The sequence below is a fragment of the Myotis yumanensis genome, unplaced genomic scaffold (genome assembly GCF_028538775.1).
Source record: "Myotis yumanensis isolate MYYU_CA2020_CCGP unplaced genomic scaffold, mMyoYum1.0.hap1 SCAF_1, whole genome shotgun sequence".
Taxonomy (NCBI): domain Eukaryota; kingdom Metazoa; phylum Chordata; class Mammalia; order Chiroptera; family Vespertilionidae; genus Myotis; species Myotis yumanensis.
In genome coordinates, this window is record NW_027223752.1 from 151,403,838 (window position 1) to 151,426,037 (window position 22,200).

General features: G+C 38.5%; 1 protein-coding gene across 1 annotated transcript in view; it reads left to right on the forward strand.

Annotated features, from left to right (window-relative positions):
• LOC139020176 (ankyrin repeat domain-containing protein 26-like) overlaps window positions 1–22,200 on the forward strand; it is a 114,383-nt gene that overhangs the window by 13,822 nt on the left and 78,361 nt on the right. Inside the window, exons 4-6 of the mRNA XM_070429947.1 lie at window positions 446–543; window positions 10,900–11,014; window positions 11,174–11,347. Coding sequence (XP_070286048.1) covers window positions 446–543; window positions 10,900–11,014; window positions 11,174–11,347 — 387 coding nt within the window. The remainder of the gene's footprint in view (window positions 1–445; window positions 544–10,899; window positions 11,015–11,173; window positions 11,348–22,200) is intronic.

A 22,200-nucleotide genomic window follows, 5' to 3' on the forward strand; every position in this document is an offset into this window, starting at 1 on the left:
GGACATTTTAAAGGGAAGAAGCATTCAGTGACTGTTCAGAGGTGAGAAGAAAAGGGCTGCTACTATGTTTTGTTTTCATCGACATCAACACATTTTTTTCCATTGTTTTTTGAGAGGATTGAAGGGAGAGACGGAGAGAATGAGAGAGAGAAAGAGAGAGAGAGAGAGGAAAACCTATGTGTGGGTGCCTCCCCATAGGCTCAGGCCAGGGTCGGGGATCAAACCTGCTATCTGGGTATGTGCTCTTGAATGGGAATTAAACCTAGACCCTTCAATGTGCAGTCCAATGGTCTAACCAGTGAGAACATGAGCCAGGGCAAAAGGGGGTGCTGTTTATTTACTTTCTATTGTATATGTTTAAGTTCAGAGGATCTATTTAAATTCAAATATTCAGTTTGAATACATGTAATTCTATGAATTATAAATAGTTTCTTCTGCTCTACAGGATGACTTCACACCACTTTCACTTGCCAAATCTGAAAACAAGGAGAAAATGGTGGAAATTTTACTAACTAGAGGTTCAAAAGATCATCCGATGGAAGGGTACAATTGTTCATTCTTTTGTTTTTTATTAGGAGAGTACATTTGTTAAAGCTGGGGACAGTGAAACAAGGAAGGCCTTAGGATAGAAGAAACAAGTGTTAGTTGGAACCATTCTAAGCTGTCAGAGAGGTTCAAATAATGCTGCAGGAAAAGACCAGACATTCGTTCCTCCTTTGTTACCAGTTCTGTTCCCCCGGTTCGCCTTAAACCCTATAGAGCATTTTTGTTTAGATAGTGGAAGGTCCCATATTGCCTTTCCCAGTGTAGTAGGCACCAGCTTGCCTGAGATTCCAAAATTGAGGTTGGCCCCTCAAGTGATCTCTTTGCCATAACTATGAGACATTCGCAAGTGAGTTGAATTTCCTCAGGTCTCAAAATATTTTTAATTGTGTCTCACATGAAAGCCAATCAACAGAAAGCTCTGATTGAAAAGTAAATTTTCGGTCCCAACAATTACTATGGGTGCATGACCCATCAGTGTCCATGTGTGACAAGTTGAATTCTATCTTCCAAGCCAATTGGGAGTGGACAGAGAGAATAAGCATCATTCTCATGAAGATCTGCTGGTTCACAGTTTGAGGAGGTAGCGAAGGGACAGTAGTAGTCCAGGCCAGGTCCTAACTTCTATTAGTTTTCTATAATTCACATTATTCAAAACAAAACTAAGGTAACATTGTGCTATCTGACTTCATGAGATAATTTATTTGTATATATATTGAGATGCTAGTTATAAAGTAACTGACATCCTCTGAATTACAAACCACAAAGAAAGGACAGGTAATTACCAAAATTAATAGCATTTTCAGAAAACTGTGACATTTCAATGTTAGAAACTTTGAAAAACCCACATGAGGCTTTCTTTGGGATTCCAACACAGTTTCAACAAATGAAGTTGAATAAAAGATTTTTCCTTTGCCGTACTGTTTCTCTGAGCATCTCTTTTTGATGTGTTCTTTCATTCCAATCTCCTAGCAACCTTCTAAAGAAAGGTTGATAGATTCTTATTTTGTAGAGGAGGACCTCAAGCCACAGAAAAAGAGACTTGTTTGAGAACAAATAGCCCTGTTTATACAACTAGGAAGTCTGAGTTCAGAAGACTTGCCATTAAGTCAAGCTAAGTCTAATTAATTCATGGAGCTAGATTGTCTGCAAATCATGACTCTTTTATGCTACTTTTCTTCAAAGATAACATGCTTCATCATAAGTTTGTGGAACTTACAAATTTGAAGTGTGTAGTACAACTAATGTTTTAATATTAACTCTGATATTATCTAACATATGCTGAGAATTTATAATAGTTGGAAAATATTTTTTGTATGTGTATTAAGATGGTAATATCATTTATCACCATTTTTTATTCACAGCAACCAACAAGCAACCTCTGAAAAAAAAGAAAAAAGAAGACTTTTGAAATCTTTTGGAAGTAACAATCTTGGTAAGACTTCTGATAGTGAATTACTCTTGGTGCTCCTACCATAGATGAATTAAGAGTAAGGAAATTTTGATAATAAAGGAGCAAGTAAAAACAAACAATGTGTAAGTTGCACGTGAATGTTTTCTTAATCTCTTTGTTAATAGATTAGTATTCAGTATTATTTAAAAATTGATTGTAGATAATTTTAAAATCTGGATCAATATTGGTTGAAAGAAAGTTCATTTATTTATTATTGATCCCTAAAATTCTATATGATATCTTTATGTAAATAAAGATTTTAAGTTAGGGGGTTGTATGTTTTCTCTATTTTCACATGTAAACTATAGGACTTGTTATACAAAATGGACCTTTTGTTTAGTGTTTACAGGCCATGGATTACATTTTGTAAATGAGAACTTGGTTATTATAAAAATCTTTTTGTAAACATATTTTAACTTATTTGAGAGAGGAAGGGAGAAGGAGAAAGAGATAGAAACATCAACGATGAGAGAGAATCATTGATTAGCTGCCTCCTGCACGCCCACCTCCAGGGATTGAGCCTGGACCCAGGAATGTGCCCTTGGCCAGAATCAAACCCAGGAACCTTCAGTCAGCAGGCTGACACTCTACCCACTGAGCCAAACTTGCTAGGGCTGAAAACCTGTTTTACAGAGTGATTTGTCTCACTAAAAAAGTAGCTAAAAGTGAGAACTCACCAATACTTTCCTGGTACCACAAACAAATGGCAAACAATAAGAACTACACCACTTAGTGTGCAATTATCCCAATGAAATTGTGTTGCTGTTTTTCTTAAATACATTTATATTGATTTCAGAGAGGAACAGTGAGAAAGACAGAGAAACATCAAAGATGAGAGATAATCATTGACTATCTGCCTCCTGCATGCCCCACACTGGAGATCTAGTCCACAAAGGGGGCATGTGCCTTGATCACTAATGGAACCTTGACCTCCTGCTTCATAGGTCAAGTCTCAACCAATGAGCCCCACAGTCTGTGAATACTGAGGTTGTTTTTTAAGATACCTACCAATAGCACAGAAGTCATAAAGGCAATACCTGTTGAGAATCATAGTATACTTTACATATTATGCCAAAAAGGCCTCACTATAATAAACTTCATTCCTCAGAAGTCAGAACAGAAAGAGATATGTTGATGCATTAGCACAAGATGTTTCCTCCTGTTTGTTGCGTAATAGTCAGGACAGTGCAATTTTTTAGAACAGGAAGCAATATTGCCATTGATCAAAAGATAATCATAATAAATATACAAACACCCCAACTCGGGACTCAATAAATTATAATAAAATTACAAAAGTGTCTTACAGTGACAAAGATGCCACTGGACTACTCAGTTCCATTTCCAACTTTTTTGAGGAATTTCCATGCTGCATTCTACAATGACTGTACCACTTTACAATCATATGAATAGTACAGAAAGGTTTCCTTTTTCTTCATATCCTCGCCAACACTCATTATTTATTTATATTTTGATGACAGTTGTTCTGAGAGGAGTGAGCTAGCACTTCATTATGGCTTTCATTTGCATTTCCTGATTAGTGATGTTGAGATATGTGCTTCCTTCAATTTTTTTAAAAAATTTGTTTTTATTGATATTTAGTGAGAGAAGAGGGGAAAGGGAGAGAGAGAGATGGAAATGGCAAGAAAACAATCATATTGCTCGGCTGCCTCCAGACCACCCATACTGGGCATCTAGCCTAAAACCTGGGCATGTTCCCTAAATGGGAATCCTGCCAGCCATCTCCTAGTGCATGGGACGACTCTCCATCCACTGAATCACACTGGCTTGGCCTATATGTTTCTTTTAAATTGGAAGAAAACGGATTGCCTTGCAATTGACCTCCCCTATCTAACATATTATAAGATTGGGTTACATCACACGATTGTTCCTAAACCAGTTACTGTGATGAGCTCAGTATAATTTTTTCTCTTTTTGGAGCTAGGGAGATACCACAATCGTTATGTATCATGACAGTGACTGTCCAAATAGAGTTGTGGTTCTCCAGCATGTATGGAGATGGAGGTAGGGAGCCAGCATATTCACTGCAGGGATTCATTGGAGTTTTGAGCAGAAGTGTAACAAGATTGGATTTGATTAAGCCCCTCTGGTTGTGATATGAAGTAGGTATCAGCAAGATTTGCCTGTAAAGGGCTTGATTTTAGGCCAGGTGGTCTGTCATATCTACTCAAGTCTACCATTGTACTGTGAGAGCCATCCTAGACAATCTTTAATTGAACAGGCAGGACTGTGTTCCAGTGAGACATTTCTTTACTAAACCTAGTGGCAGCTTGCATTTGGCCTGTGGTCCTTCATTTGCTGAGGCCTACACCCCCCCACACCTCCACCATATAAGTGACAGATGATAGGAAAGCACATAAAGAGACTGGGAAACAAAGGAAGATTTTGCCTCCTCGGGCTAGCATTAGTCTGTTATGAAGTATCATCTATCCATAAGTCAGAAAGCTCAATTTATTGTGTCTAAAAATGTTGTTTTCTAGGTGTATGCCTTTCTCATTTTCTGCTCCCAAAATCTTATTAATTCAAGAGGGAACAAGAATGGCTGGTGGGAATTTTCCCCTGTGAGAGCCATCTCTGTTAAGAGCCTTTGTTTGCCTAGGGCAGTTGACAGTAGCAAAGTAAAGCAGAGACAGAGAAGAGGTTGAGTTCATATAATTTTATGACGGATCAATGTAAAATGTTGTTCCGGAGAGAGAAATACTAGGTGATTTGTAGGTTTCCAGGCAGTGCACTGGCATTTAGATTGGATATGAAGAATAGGACTTTGTGAGATGAGCAGGAAAGAGCAACAGTTCAAATGAAAAGACCAGTATGTTTCCATACATGTTGAGTTTGGTGGAATATCCATGGATATCCCTACATTCTGCATAATATTTCTTTGACTTTTTGACTTGTCCTCCCAACAACTGCCTTTAATGGGCAAGCCATGCTTTCAGGTTTATAGGAAATCAAGAAAAGGATTAGGAGGAAAGAGATAGAACTCTGCAAGCACTAAAACACTATTACACGACATGTGATAATTATTGTTTTTCTGTAGCTATCCCAGTTATTTGATTGACTCATAAATAATATTGCAAAAAGGAGTAAAGCGTGCTTCTTTGGAGAAAATTGTCAGTATGGGGGCAATTTTTTTAGAGGAACTTCTATGTTACGGAATATGTTGTCAATCATTTGGATTCTGTATCTTCTATTCTGAGTAAATAGGATTGCTGCTTGTTTAACATTGTTTTCTGACATTTATGTTTTATTTATCCCTTTCATTCCTTTATTTCAATAGTTACTGGTTTACAGAAATCTCTAAAACAACCTTGGAGCAAAAGAAAATCAAAGAAAGGTATTCTATGAAATCAAGTTCTGACTGTAATCATGTATCAACCAAAATTATAAAAAATTCACATAATGAAATTGTGTTAGAAGTTCCTAAACCCTCACCTAAGTTTGCTTTGCACTAGAATGATTCACGCGACTCAGCATATAGTTATGCTCCTACCTGAGATTTATTGCAGTGAAAGGACAAAAGCAAAATCAGCCAAGTGAAATGTTTGTGTGACAAAGTGTGAGGGAGACCAGGCACAAGCTTCCAAGGGTCCTCTCTCTGTAGAGTTACCAGGATGTGCTGAATTATTCCAGCGTCAAATTTTGACCACACACATGAGATATGTTATCTACAAGTCTTCTTAGACTCAGTGGCAAGGTTTTCATGGCACGCTACTCACATAACCATCTTCCCTATAGCATGTACCAAAATTCTAGATTCCCAGAAGGAAAGCAAGTGTTCAGCATGAACCTCATTGCTTGTGCCACTCTTTGGGCACTGGGGGCCACTGTTATCAGATAGGGAAAGGTGGGAACCCCCTCCCTAGATTCAAGTTTTCAGACACCAAATAAAGGGCAAGCCATTTCAGCAGGACTTTCAAAGTATAACAGTCCTAGGCCTGCTGCATGACATGTTTCAGCACAATGTATGGCCCTCACTGAATTTTTGGCATTGACGTACTTTTTTTTTTTTTCAGAGCCGGTAATATAATAATATAACATGGTACTGGTTTCTGTTGCATCATCCATAATTGCGTGCATTTCTGGTTATTTTTCTGACTCTTTTTGAGTATTTAACAGGTATTTGTACATAAATTACTAGGGTAATATTAGGCAATTATATGCTTTTTTTAACCAATTAATGTTTTAAAATAATTTTTAGATAAAATTATCGTAATGATTTCTGATTTGAAATTATAATCAAAGGTGTCTTTCAATTACATGGATGATTCAGTTTTGGTGTATGTTGCACTTAATCCCTGGTTGTAATTTTAAAGCAAGATATTCAATCATATTTATCCGTTATTTTCTTTCCCTACTATATGGTTAAAATTATTGGCTTTATTTATGTCTTTTCAAATGGCTAAACCAATTCTGAGGATAATCCCCATATTCTGATACTTGGATCTTTATGTTAATTTACAAGTTCACTGTGTCTTGAAGATAGCATAAATATATTGACAAATGTTAATAGCATGTTCCTCAGATGCTGTAAAAATTTAATAAGACAGTTTTAGAGCGGGTTTAGGTGCACAGCATAAAGGAGGGGAAAGTGTGGAGACTTCCCATAAACCCCACATCCCCTACACACAGCCTTGCTCATTTTTGTCATCCTGCAATAGAGGTACTTTGGATGAACCTGTTTTGACCCATCATTATAAACCAAAGTCTGTATTTTACATAAAGATTCACTCTTGGTGTACATTCTAGGGATTTTGACAAATGTATGATGGCACGAATCCACCATTAAGATTATCATAGAGATTCATTTCATCGCCCTAAAAAGCCTCTGTGCTCTGCTTATTTATCCTCTCCCGTCTCTCTTGGCCCTGGAAACCACTGATCTTCTTACTGTCTCCATAGTTTTGCCTTTCCTGAGTGTTGTATAGTTGGAATCATACAGTGGGTATCTTTTTGCGTGTTTAAAACATTAAAATGTCAAGGAAATTGGCTGTAGCTTTCCAAGACGTTCTTTCTCCTTTGTGGCTTGTTGTTGTTCATCAGCATAGGCTCTGATGACATAAGCCATACAAGCAGAAGGAGCTTGATTTCTACAGGCTTTTGCCACCTGCTGGGCAGGGTTGAGAAAAATGACCTCATGCACTATGCAGAGCCCTCCTGTCTGGACCCCCCTGCTCTATGAGGTGGGAACAGATACAAGCTAGCGTTGGAAGGAGACAGTCACAAGGGATTCTACTTTATACAACTGGAATCACAAAGTCTTTCCTACTTATTTTGCAATTACAAAATTTGCCAGAAAGTATTGTTTTCCTATGTTTTTCTAGGCTGAAAAGCGTAGTGCCTGACAAAGACCAAGCTTTTTTGTGATAGCGTGTTTCATCCTAAACTAGTGAGTCTTCACTGCAGAACTGGAGAAGTGAAATTGTGCTATGGAAAAATAAGTACACTCTTCTAAACCTTCTTAGTGAAAGGAGTCCAGAAAATGCATGCTGTATAAGTTTGATACTTTTAGTTTATGATTCTACTTCTACTATCCATACTATTTTATGTCAGCCTAATGGGGTTTGTTTGGGATTATGTTCATCGTAAATATCAGATCCTATTCTATCTATCTTTCATTTGATATATTTAAAAAGATAAAGTAAGTGTTCTTAATGTATTAATGGCCTACCAGTAATATGATTAATATTTCCTCTGGTATATGGTGTGTGATCCCAAAGGAATACTTTCTAACAAAGCATTACTCAGGTACTTTTAATGTCCTATATTTATATATTATTGTTTTAAAATGTATTTTACTTTTTTCCTTAATAGCACGTGAGTTAGCTGAACAAGAGGCTTTATTCAGGTAGGATTTTGTGGATTTTTAAAAACAATATATAACCTACAGGAATGCAGAGAAAGGAAACTAAATGTTCTAGAGTAGTCTACTATCCGCTAGAGACCCTATTTTATGTAACTAACCTGTGTTATATATTCATCACAATAACTTTCAAAGTAGCTGTGCTATTGTATTCATTAGGCAAATTTTTAGTAATGAGACAACTGTGGTTCAGGGAGGTGGATGAATTGAAACCTGATTCTATAGTTAGCCAGTGTCCACCTGTTTGACTGCCAAATCTATTCCGTTGTTCCTCAACATATCTGATGAATTCCTTTGTAGCATTGGCGTGAGATACAGATGTGAATCAGATCAACTCAGAAAGTAAATCTGATTGTGTGTTAATTCTGATTTAGAGTTTTTCTAAGAGTCCTAGTTAGTCCAATCACTTAACTTATTATTCTTGACAATTGTAGTGATAGCAGTTAATAGAATCTTCTTTTTCCCACTAAAGTTTTATGGCCCATATCAGTTAGCTATGGTCCGACAACCAAAGTGTTTACCTAAGCAAGGCCTGGTTATGTTAAAATGATATTTATTCTTCTTGGAATGAATTATTTATCTGTAAGTACAGAATTTCTATGTGTAAACCACGTTATCTTAATTAAATTCAGCAGGTATTTAGAGGATATCTCTAATTAATTTCTCTATTTATTGTCTTCCCAGTCTGGTTTTCTTTTCAAGCTACTACCTTTGCCTACTTGTGAGAGGTTTATTTTTCTTTGTTGCTATACTCTTTCTTTCCTCTTTCATGACTTCTTGACTTTAAAAATTTTTATTCTCTCCTTTTTTTCGGTGTTTCTTTAATTGTGTAATTTTTTTTGCAATTCTGCCAGCTATGGTGTTCTCCTTTTTTCTATAGACAGAATCAAAGGCACATAGAAGTTCAGGAATTTAAGAAAGCCTAGAAATTAATTAAACACAATTCCCTCTAGGTCTTCAACCAGTGTTTAATGTCCTGGCTAAGTGGTTGATTGCATGGAGTATTAGAAATTCAAAGAGTATAATATGACCTATTTGGTTATAGTAAATGGTGGAATTCATTTATAAATTCAGGTTGATGAGTGTAATAGTCTTCCTTCTTTATTTTTCTGCGTCTGAGTTTCATAATACAAATATGGGGAGTGGGTAAGAAGATGAAGAAGAAAAGTAAAAAAATATAAAATATAATATGTCTATAAATATATATCTACTAGAGGTCCAATGCTCGAAATTTGTGCAAGAGTAGGCCTTCGCAGCCATGGCAGCTTCCTGGATCGCTCCCTTGCAGCCTTGGAGGCTGCCTGGATCCTGTGGCTACAGCCCGTCTTCGTCTGGAAGGTTTTCCGGAAGGATGTCCAGAAGGATGTTTTGCCTAATTAGCATATTATGCTTTTATTATTATAAGTCGTCAATTGAATCCAAAAATCAAAATAAATCAACAAGAAATCTAATGAACAACAACAACAGCAAAACAATGAATAAAATAGTACCAGAGTCATGGAAACATGGAATAGACTTTTGTATCACAGAGGCAAGGGGAACAGAGGGGCAGGAAGTGATTAACCTAAGATTTTACCTATGGACCCAGACAATAGGTTGTTAAAGGCCAGGGGTAGGGCAGGAACCAGGTGGAGGGTGACGATGAGGGAAAAATGTAGGACATCTGTAATACTCTCAACCATAAACTTTTTTAATAAATAGAGAAAATGTAAAAGATTCTTATTAATGCTGAAGTCTTTTTTTAACCTGTAAAGATTTATTTAAAAATATTGAACTCTTCCACTATGTGTATGCATTCCCTCAACCCCTGTTTACATGAAATATATCCTGAATACCTATAATTATGTAGCAGACATATTCTTCTCTGGGCCCTTTCCCTCCAAATCTCAGGCCCTTTCATCCTTACAATTTCATGTTGCCCAATATGAGCCAAAGGAGAATTTCATAATTGAAATATTAGGGCATCATCAGGTTGAAGCTTTTTCTTCCTGCTTCTAAACCAAAGTAATTCTGAAAGTAAGAAACTGTAAAATGTAACCTTTGACTGGCCTTTTGATGACGTATAATAGTTATGAATACTAATATTGCTCATTGGGAATGTCCGTTTTCCCTACAATCTAAAAATCTAAATATTGAACAAATTAAGCCACCTTAAATATTTGAATTCTGACCTTCCTTTGAGTTAAATTTTCTTGAAAATCAAAGTAAGAATTACCTTTAAAATTTTTCTTGATTTCCTTTTGTGCCCTCTTTACCCACATAAAGCTATTAATAATTAATATGTATTTCAATGCCAAACATTTGACAAAACTGCAAGAGGAATGTTATAGTTAGCAATATTTCACTTAATGTAAGGTACCATGGATGTCAGATTGTTAGTATTTTTTGTATTAATTAATTTTTTAAATGCTGCCAATAATGGTTGTAAGGCATTCTGAATTAAAAATTGGATTCTAATGTCAGAGATGTTAAATTCTTTGTAAATAAGCATTTTAGAAGCATTGAAATACTATGTTCTTTCTGATGCTTATAATAAGTTCTCAAAGTAGGTATGATGATATCATTTTACTTCATTGAAATGTTGTTTTTGTAAATTGGGAGTAATAATAATAATGATGATACTGATATTATCTAACAATTATTGAGTTATTTTTTTCTGGGCTAAGAACTGTACTAAACACTTTGCATAGATTCTGGTGTCCCGTGCGATACCTATTATTTTTATCCCCATTCTGTTGATGAGAAAATTGAGGCACAGAGAGGCCAAGTGATATCTGATATGTGACAGTTAAAATAGGATCAGAACCAAGTTGAGCTGAATCCCCAGGTCATCCTCTCTCCATTCAAATAGGCTTCTCCTTCACTAATGTGGTGAGTAACAAGAACTAATAAACACTGTACTGCCTCCTGAAGAAAATTAAATATTTGTTTTGAAGGCATAGGGAGAATGTTTACAAGAACATGGACAAGTGTATGCTTTCATCTAGTGCACTCTAAGTTCCTAAGGATCCTCTCCCTTTCATAGGCATACTCTGAAAGTGGCCTGTTACCAGGGCCATAAACGAGTGGTGAGTCAGCTAGCACGCAGACGTCGCCTATTGGATCTCTGTGATACTGACAATAAAACAGCTCTAATTCACGTATGTATTAGCCAATCATGTCAACATGAGATGGGTTTGAATTTAATTACTTAGAATAACAATGTGTTTATCTCATTTAACTAGAAGCCATTGGTTTAAGTTGTGGAATGTTACGTTGCATTCCTAGAACTTATCTATTTTTTGCCATAATACTGACAGGCTATTGAATATGAGCAAGAAGAATGTGCTGCTATTCTACTAGAGCACGGTGCCGATCCAAATGTAGTGGACATCCACGGCAACACTGCTCTTCACTATGCTGTCCTTAGTCAAAACACAACTATAGCGGAAAAGCTAGTTTCCTGTATGGCAAATCTGGAAGTGAGAAACAAGGTATAGATCAAGTAACTTTATTTACAAAATGTTTGAAATACATGTTTTTACTTCAGTTTCAAGCTTTTTTAAAAAACAACTATGTTTTACTGACTTTAAGGAGAAAGCATGGGAGGGTTAGATAGAAATATCAATGATGACAGAGAGTCATCCATTGGTTGCTTCCCGCACATCCCCGTTGGGGGATCCAGCTCACAAGCCCCACATGTGCCTCCTGGTTCAAGAGTCAACACTCAACTGCTGAGCCACCCCAGCTGGGAACAAGCATTTTCTTTCTCACATACATACACTGAATACAATAGATCAGGCCATGTCACTATGGAAACAACTGGAAAACCCAGGCAGGGAGGGCTGGAGAAATGTAGTGTCCATGGAAGGGGCAAAGCTCTGCCTCCCAGCTACCCTTCCACCCCAGAAGGAAGAACTGACTGTTAGTATCTGGGAGTGGTTGATAGGCTCAGATCCCACAAAGGACTGAAGGCCCGGAGGAGTGAAGTGATGGTGGGGACTGGTTGCCATGCTGACAGGGGCTAAGGAAAGGGCTGCTGCTGGCGATGGGTGGGGAGAGGAGACCTAATACCCAGCAAGGGGAGCAGGGTGAGTGCAAGTGAGAAGAAGAGGTCCCAGTCCACAGGCAACATAATGACGACAGTGTACCAGGGCAGATAGTAAGACAGGAACATAGAATCTTGGAACCCACACTGTAAATCATTGAGGTGAGTTTTGGGGAATGATGTCAGAGTTAATCTGTTGAAGAGGGAGTGGAGGACATTTTAAAGGGAAGAAGCATTCAGTGACTGTTCAGAGGTGAGAAGAAAAGGGCTGCTACTATGTTTTGTTTTCATCGACATCAACACATTTTTTTCCATTGTTTTTTGAGAGGATTGAAGGGAGAGACGGAGAGAATGAGAGAGAGAAAGAGAGAGAGAAAGAGAGAGAGAGAGAGAGGAAAACCTATGTGTGGGTGCCTCCCCATAAGCTCAGGCCAGGGTGGGGGATCAAACCTGCTATCTGGGTATGTGCTCTTGAATGGGAATTAAACCTAGACCCTTCAATGTGCAGTCCAATGGTCTAACCAGTGAGAACATGAGCCAGGGCAAAAGGGGGTGCTGTTTATTTACTTTCTATTGTATATGTTTCAGTTCAGAGAATCTATTTAAATTCGAATATTCAGTTTGGATACATGTAATTCTATGAATTATAAATAGTTTCTTCTGCTCTACAGGATGACTTCACACCACTTTCACTTGCCAAATCTGAAAACAAGGAGAAAATGGTGGAATTTTTACTAGCTAAAGGTTCAAAGGATCATCCGATGGAAGGGTACAATTGTTCATTCTTTTGTTTTTTATTAGGAGAGTACATTTGTTAAAGCTGGGGACAGTGAAACAAGGAAGGCCTTAGGATAGAAGAAACAAGTGTTAGTTGGAACCATTCTAAGCTGTCAGAGAGGTTCAAATAATGCTGCAGGAAAAGACCAGACATTCCTTCCTCTTTTGTTACCAGTTCTGTTCCCCCGGTTTGCCTTAAACCCTATAGAGCATTTTTGTTTAGATAGTGGAAGGTCCCATATTGCCTTTCCCAGTGTAGTAGGCACCAGCTTGCCTGAGATTCCAAAATTGAGGTTGGCCCCTCAAGTGATCTCTTTGCCATAACTATGAGACATTCCCAAGAGAGTTGAATTTCCTCAGGTCTCAAAATATTTTAAATTGTGTCTCACATTGAAACCATACAGCAAAAAGCTATGATTCAAAAGTAGGTTATTCATCCTTACAATGCTATGGGTTCATGACCCATCAGTGTCCATGTTGACAAGTAGGATTCTATCTTCCAAGCCAATGGGGAGAGCACAGGGAGATTGAGCATCATTTTCATATCATAAAGATATGCTGGTTCACTCTTTGAGGAAGAAGAGAAGGGATAGTAGTAGTCCAGGCCAGGTTCTAACTTCAATTAGTTTTCTACAATTCACATGATTCAAAACAAAACTTAGGGAGCATTTTGCTATCTGAGTTCATGAGATAATATATATTTGTACATGGATTTAGTTGCAAGTTATACAGTAACTGAGACATCCCGAATTAAAAACCACAAAGAAAGGACAGATAATAACCAAAATTAATAGTATTTTGTGAAAACGGCGACATTTGAATTTTAGAAACTATGAAAAACCTGTATTAGTGTTTCTTTGGGATTCCAGCACAGTTTCAACATATCTAGTTCCATAACTGATTTTTCCTTTGCCCTACTGTTTCCTGAGCATCTCCTTTTAACGTGTTCTTTCATTTCATTCTCCTAGCAACCTTCTAAAGTAAGGCAGTTAGGTTTTTATTTTGTAGAGGAGGACCTTGAGTCACAGAAAAGTGACTTGTTTGAGAACAAAAAGCCATGTTTATAGAGCTGGGAAGTCTGAGTTCAAGAGACTTGCCATTATTTTAAGCTAACTCTAATTAATTCACCAAACTAGATTCCCTTTACATCAGCACTCTTTTATGCTACATTTCTTTAAAAATTACATGTTCATAAGAAGTTTGTACAACTTACAAATTTGAAGTGTGTTGTATAATTAATGTTTTACTATTAACTCTGATATTCTCTGAAATATGCTAAGAATTTACAATATTTGGGAAATATTTTTATATTTGTATTTCGATGGGAATATCATTTAGCACCATTTTTTTATTCACAGCAACCAACAATCAACTTCTGAAAAAAAAGAAGAAATAAGACCTATGAAATCTGCTGACAGTGACAATCTTGGTAAGACTTCTGATAGTGAATTACTCTTGGTGCTCCTACCATAAATGAATTAAGAGTATGGAAATTTTGATAACGAAGGTGCAATAAAAACAAACAATGTGTAAGTTGCATGTGAATGTTTATTGTATTCAATATTATTTAAAAATTAATTGTAGGTAATTTTAAAATCTGGGTCAATATTGTTTGAAAAGAAGTTCATTTATTTAGTATTGATCCTTCAAATCCTATATGATATCTTTATGTAAAAAGAAAAAAAGATTTTAAGTTAGGATGTTGTATGTTTTCTCTATTTTCACATTGTAAAAGATTGGACTTGTTATACAAAATGGACATTTTGTTTAGTTTTTACAGACAATGGATTACATTTAGTGCATGAAAACCTGTAGTTTATTTTCATCTTTTAAAAAATATTTTTATTTATTTGAGAGAGGAAGAGAGCGGGAGAGAGAGGTAGAAACATCAATGATGAGAGAGAATCATTGATCAGCTGCCTCCTGCATGCCTCCCACCTTGGACTGAGCAGTCAACTGAGGCATGTGACCTTGAACAGAATCGAACCCAGGACCCTTCAGTTCACAGGCTGACGCTTTCACTGAGCCAAACTGGCTAGAGCTGAAAACCTGCTTTTACAGAGTGATTTGTCTCACTAAAAAAGTAGTTAAAAGTGGGAACTCAACAATCCCTTCCTGGTACCAAAAACAAATGGCAAACAATAAGAACTATAACACCTGGTGTGCAACTATCCCAATGAAATAATTTTTTTAAATAATACTTTTATTGATTTCAGAGAGAAAGGGCGAGGGAGAGAGAGAAACATCAAAGATGAGAGGTAATCATTGATTATCTGCTTCCTGCATTCCCCACACTAGGGACCTAGCCCATTAAGGGGGCATGTGCTTTAATTGCTAATGGAACCTTGACCTCCTGATTCAAAGGTCTACCCTCAATCAATGAACAGCACTGCCTGGGACCTTTGAGGTGTTTTTTTTTTTTTTTTTTTTTTTTTTTTTTAAGATACCTACCAATAGCACAGAAGTCAGAAGGGCAATACCTGTTGAGAATCATAGGATACTTTACATATTATGCCAAAAAGGCCTCACTATTATCAACTTCATTCCTCAGAAGTCAGATAAGAATGAGATATGTTGATGCATTAGAACAAAATGTTTCCTCCTGTTTGTTGGGAAATTGTCAGGACACTGCAATTTCCTTAGAACAAGAAGCTCTCTTGGCATTGATCAAAAGATAATCATAATAAATACTGTATATAAATACCCCAACTCGGGACTCAATATATTATAATAAAGTGCAAAAGTGTTTCACAGTGACAAAGATGCCTATGTGCTGCCCAGATGTGCCACCACTGCATTTTGCAATCTTAACCGGAACTGTATGAGGACAGCTTAGTAGACTTCAACCAGAGGATTTGTGTATGTTGATTTTGTAACTTATAGAAAATACAAGATGAAATGTCATTTTGACCTTGGTCTCATAATATGTGAGCTGTCACTCTTTTATTTTTTGTTTATCTCATCAGAATTTTCAAAGAAAATGTCAAAATTCAGTTATTAATTTGTCTGCTTACTGGTGTACTATTTAACTCTCAGGTGCCATTTACGTACTGAATGCTATTCTGATGTTGCAGAATTGAAATGTTTTAAAAACACAGTCTCTGCTCTCCAAGAGCTTGTTACTGCCAGTTTTATTAGTTACTATACTTTATTCAGTGCTTGCTGGGTGGTAGAACATACTAGGAGCTCATTATTATCATTATTTATTCTTTTTTATTGGTGTGTAGCATGTGCCAGCAACTTTAAGTCCATGATGAGAATTAGAGTTTTAAAAATAAGGTGAAGGTTTGGCCGGTAGGTCACTTGCTTAAAGTATTGTACCAATAGGCCAAGGTTGTGGGTTTGATCCCTGGTCATCGTCCATACCAGAATCAACCAATGAATACTTAAATAAGTGGAACAAAAAAGCAATGTTCTCTCAACCTCTCTTTTTCTTAAATCCATGTTTAAAAGGTGCTAAAAATTAAAGAAAAATAAAGACATGCTTGCACACCCAAGACTTCCCCATTTTCTTTCCCCACAGGGATGAGTCACCTAAACTCTAAGGTACCCCAGGAGGCTTACAACCAGAGCAACAATGGTCAGTAGCAATTCATCCTGGGCAAACCCTCTAAACCTGACTTCTTAGTAAACCTGGGCTCATTTTCCCAGCTCTTTCTTGTTTCACTATCCCCACCTTTAATAATAAATGTCTTCTAAAATTCACCTACACACAAATAAAATAAAGAATATAAAATAAAAATGTGGGTGAGATTTAAATTAAGCCTGCAGATGGAGAAGTTTGCCAGGTTAAAGGGGCAGAAGGGTGATGTTTGGCAAGAGGAACATCGTTCCAAGGGCTATGATGTGCACTGTAACTTTGGAGGATTTTTGAGCTGTACCGTTCAATGTGCAAAATGTTTGCTGTGGGAATGGGTGGGAATGAGGTGAGTGCCTAGCTATAAAGCAAGCTTATGAAAGTCTTTAGTACTACAGAGAGGACTAGATCTTAGCCTGTGGCCTTGGGAAATTCATCAGACAGAATGCTTTTAGCTTCAGGTTATAATGGGTGGCCTAATTAAGAGGCTGAAACAATAGGAACCAGGATTGTTTTGGTGGTTCAGTGATGGCATTAGGATCCCAGGTGTTGTCCCTTATTCAGCTGTGAGGTTGTCAGTGCTTATGACTGATTTCCTGGTGAGCTAATTAGTGATGGCTGCAAAGCATCCTATTCTCACGTGACAGTATGAGAAGGCCAAAGGACTGCTTTGGTCAATTTTAAATTTTTTATTAAAGTCTAGTTGGCACAGAGTATATTACTTTCATGTGTATGACACAGCGGTTTGACATTTACATATGTTATAATGCATCCACCATGATAAGTCTAGTAACCATCTATCACCATACCATGTTATTACAATACTTGAGGCCGGGTGCATGAAATTCCTGCACAGGGGGAGGGGGCATGTCCCTCAACCCAGCCTGCACTCTCTCCAATCTGGGATACCTCAAGAGACTACTGACTGCCCGTTTAGGCCCGATCCCAGGAGCATCGGGCCTCCTGGGATGGGGCCTAAATGGGCAGTTGTACATCCCTCTCACAATCCAGGACTGCTGGTTCCCAATTGCTTGCCTGCCGGCCTGCTTCATTGCCCCAAACCACTCCTGTGCCAGCCTGTTCGATGCCTAACTGTTCCTTTGCTGGCCTGGTGACTCCTAACTGCTTTACCCTGCCATCCTGGTCGCCCTTATGTCCTCCTGTGCAAGACAGGTCGCCTCCAACTGCCCTCCCCTTCTGGCTTGGGTCCCCCACAACTGCCCTTCCCTGCTTGCCTGGATCTCCCCCAACTGCCCTCACTTTCAGGCCTGGTACCGCCCAACTGCCCTCTCATGCTGGCCTGATAGCCAACAGCTGCCCTCCCCTGCTGGCCATCTTGTGTCCACATGGGTGCAGCCATTTTGTGTGTTGGAGTGATGGTCAATTTGCATATTGCTCTTTTATTAAATAGGATTGACACATTCCCCTTGCTGTACAGTAGATGTCTGTTGCTTATATATTTTATCACTAGAATTCTGCACTTCTCATTCATATTCTTCTATTTCAGCCATCTCCTCAACTCACTACCCTCTGGCAAACATCAGTTTGTTCTTTGTAGCTATGGGTGTGTTTTTGTTTTGTTTGCTTTGTGGTTTTAGATTCCACATGTAAGTGAGATTAGGTATTTGTATTTCTAAGTCTTATTTCACTTAGCATAACCTCCACTCAGTCCATGGATGTTGCACTAAGTGGCAAAATTTTGTTCTTTTTTACGTCTGAGTAATATTATATATATTGTATCTTCTTTATTCATTTCTCTATGTAAGGTCACATAGAGTGCTTATATATCTTGGCTATTGTAAATAATGGTGCAGTGAAGATAGGGGTGTGGATATCTTTTCAAATTCCTGTTCATGTATTTGTTGTATAAATATGCAGAAGTGGAATGGCAGTTCTATTTCCAAATTTTTGAGAAAACTCCATGTTGTTTTCTACAATGACTCTAGTAATTTACAATCATATGAATAGTACACAAAAGTTTTCTTTTTCTTCATATCCACACCTGTCGTGTAAGACTCGCTCCACGTCCCGCATGGAGTAAGGATTCAGTATCTGAAAGAGGGGCCACACACAAAAGAGAAAAAAGACATGAGATAATTTTGCAATATTGGAGGACCAGGTGGGCAAGTCCAACTCAAGGAGAGGGACTTCCACTGATGCTCATGCTGCCCCAATCTTTTATTGAGCTTGGAGTAGCCTTAGGTAAGGAGATTTCAATGACACACAGATCAGCAGACAGTTTCTGGGAATAGACAGAGTATCTGATTAGCTCTCAGTAAACAATTTCCAAGAATAGGCAGGGTATCTGATCAACAATAATAAACAAGGATCTACACAAGTATCTAAGGAATTCAGTGAGCTAAGGTGTGGATAATGCTTTACCAACCATCATCTATATTAACTGGGTGGTGTCTAAATTAACTGGGTGGTGAACAGCCCTGACCTTTGCTAGGACTTTCAAGGGTTACTAGCTTTTGGGGGGTCTCTGTCTATACTCAGCTAGTGAAGACAGTAAATGGTTGCCTGCACTCACCAACACTTTTTATATATTTACTAGAGACCTGATGCATGAAATTACTGCACTGGGGTGGGGGTGGGGGGTCCCTCAGCACAGTCTGCCCCCTCTCACAGTCCAGGAGCCTGCAGTGGATGTCCTACTGATGGCTTAGGGGAGTGAGTCTAAGCCACAGTCTGGCAACAGAGGTTTGGAGCCAGTGTCATGTGTGTGTGTGTGTGTGTGTGTGTGTGTGTGTGTGTGTATGTGTTTGTCCCCGCTGGGGACCTGCCCCCAGCCGCATCGGAGACTCGGAGAAGGCACCCCATATGTGTGTGTGTGTGTGTATGTGTTTGTCCCCGCTGGGGACCTGCCCCCAGCCACATCAGAGGCTCGGAGAAGGCACCCCATATGTGTGTGTGTGTGTTTGTGTCCTCTGGGGACCTTCCCCCATCTGCACCGTGGAGGCTCAGAGCAGGCACCTCGTGTGTGTGTGTTTTTGTGTGTGTGTGTGTGTCTGTGTGTGTGTGTGTGTGTGTGTGTGTGTCCACTGAGGGCCTGCCCCCAGCCACACCATGGAAACTTGCAGCACGGGCCCCCCTGTGTTGACCTCTCAAACTCCTGGCCATGGGTGCATGTTGTTCTCTCCCTTGAGCAAAGGCCAGGGCCAGCTGGAAGCTTGGCTTCCTCTATATCCTGGTGCAACCCAAGCCTCCAGCTTCATGGCCACCATTTAAGGTTTTCCTCCGGCACCCGGAATCCTTGCCTTTGGTTCGACTGCAGCAAGCCTTGGCTTCTCCGCTGCCAAGCCTCTTCAGTCTTCAGTCTTCAGTCTTCACAGTCTTCAGGCTTCACTTTGGCCAGAGCCTTCATTCTCTGCTCGGTGCCTGAGTATGCAAATTAAACACAATCTTTGTTGGATTAATTTGCGTACTTATCCGTTTGGCTGTTGGGCATAGTGGAGTGACACCAATTTGAATGTTTCCTTTTATTAGTGTAGATATTTTGATGACAGAATTTCTGAGAGTAGTGAGCTGGCACTTCATTATGGCTTTCATTTGCATTTCCTGATTAGTGATATTGAGATACGTCCTTCCTTTAATCTTTTAAAAAAATAAGTTTTTATATTTATTGAGTGAGAGAAGAGGGGAAAGGGAGAGAGAGACGGAAATAGCAAGGAAACAATCACATTGCTCGGCTACCTCTTGCCCACCAATACTGGGTATCAAGCCTGTAACCTGGGCATATGCCCTAAATGGGAATCCTACCGGCCATCTCTTGGTGCATGGGATGACTCTCAATCCTCTGAATCACACTGGTGTGACCTATGTGTTCCTTTTAAATGGAAAGAAACTGGTTGCCTTGCATTTGACTTTGCCTAACATATTATAGGTGTGGGTTACATCACATAATCGTTCCTAAACCAGTTAGTGGTAAATTAGTCACTGTGATGAGCTCAGTATAATTATTTCTCTTCATAATTATTTCTCTTCTTGGAGCATGGGAGATAACACCTTCATTGTGTTTCATACCAGTGAATGTCCAAACAGAGTTTTGGTTCTCCAGCAAGAGTGGAGACTGGGGTAGGGAGCCAGCAATATTTACCACAGGGACTCAAGAGTTTTGAGCAGAAGTGGAACAAGATTGGGTTTGCTTACTGCCTTCTGGTTGTGATATGAAGGAGGTATCAGCAAGATTTGCCTGTAAAGGGCCTGGTTTTAGGCCGTGTGGTCTGTCATATCTACTCAAGTCTGCCATTGTACTGTGAGAGCCATCCTAGACAACCTTTAATTGAACAGGCAGGACTGTGTTCCAGTCAGACATTTCTTTACAAAACCTGATGACAGCTTGTATTTGGCCTGTAGTTTCTCATTTCCTAGTGAACCCCCTGCCCCCCCCCCCCTATAAATGACAGATGATAGGAAAACACATAAAGAGACTGGGAAACAAAGGAAGATTTTTCCTCCTTGGGCTAGCATTTGTCTATTATGTAGTTTCACCTATTCATGCAGAGATGAATAAGAAAGCTCAATTTATTCCATTTAAAATGTCATTGTTTTTCTAGGTCTATGTCTTTCTCATTTTTTTTTGCTCCAAAAATCTTATTTATTTAAGAGGAAACAATAATAGTTGGTGGGATTTTCCCCCTGTGAGAGCCATCTGTTCAGAGCCATTGTTTGACTAGGGCAGTTGACAGTAACAGAACAAAGCAGATACAATGAAGAGGTCTAGTTCATATAATTTTGTGAAAAATCAATGTAAAACATTGGCGGTGAGAGAGAAATGCAAGGTGTTTTGTAGGTCTCCAGGCAGTGCACTAGCATTTAGATTGGACATGAAGAATAGGACTTTGTGAGATGAGCAGGAAAGAGCAACAGTACAACTGAAAAGACCAGTATGTTTCCATACATGTTGAGTTTGGTGGAATATCCATGGATATCCCCACATTCTGGGTAATATTTCTTTGACTTTTCGACTTGCCAACAACTGTCTTTAGTGGGCAAGCCATGCTTTCAGGTTTATAAGAAATTAAGAAAAGGATTATGAGGAAATAGGAAGAACTCTGTAAGCACTAGAACACTATTACATGACATGTGATAATTATTGTGGCTTGTTGTTCATCAGCATAGGCTCTGATGACATAAGCCATACAAGCAGAAAGAGCTTGATTTCTACAGTCTTTTGCCACCTGCTGGGCAGGATTGAGAAAAATGACCTCATGCACTACTACAGAGCCCTCCCTGTCTGGACACCCCTGCTCTATGAGGTGGGAACAGATACAAGCTAGCGTTGGAAGGAGACAGTATCAGGGGATTCTACTTTATACAACTGGAATCACAAAGTCTTTTCTACTTATGATGCAATTGGAAATGTTGCTAGAAAGAGTCTGTCTCCTATGTTATGCTATGCTGCAAAGTGTAGTGCTTGGCGACCAACCTTTTTTGTGATAGAGTGTTTTATCCTAAACTAGCGAGTCTTCAATAAAGAACTGGAGAAGTTGTATTATGTTATGGAAAAATAAGTACAGTCTTCTAAACTTTCTTAGTGAAAAGAGTCCAGAAAATTCATGCTATATAAGTTTGATATTGTTAGTTTATGATTCTGCTTTTACTATCCATACCATTTTCTGTCAGTCTAATGGTTTTTGTTTGAGTTTATGTCCATTGTACATATCAGATCCCTTCTTTTCGTTCTTTCATTTGATATATTTAAAAAGTAAAGTAAGAATTCTTAATGTATTAATGGCCTACCAACACTATGATTAATATTTACCCTGGTATGCGGTGTGTGGTCCCAAAGGAATACTTTCTAACTAAGAATTACTCAGGTAATTTTAATGTCCTGTATTTTTATATTATTGTTTTAAAATGTATTTTACTTTTTTCCTTAATAGTACGTGAGATATCTGAAGAAGAGTCTTTATCCAGGTAGGATTCTGTGGATTTTTAGA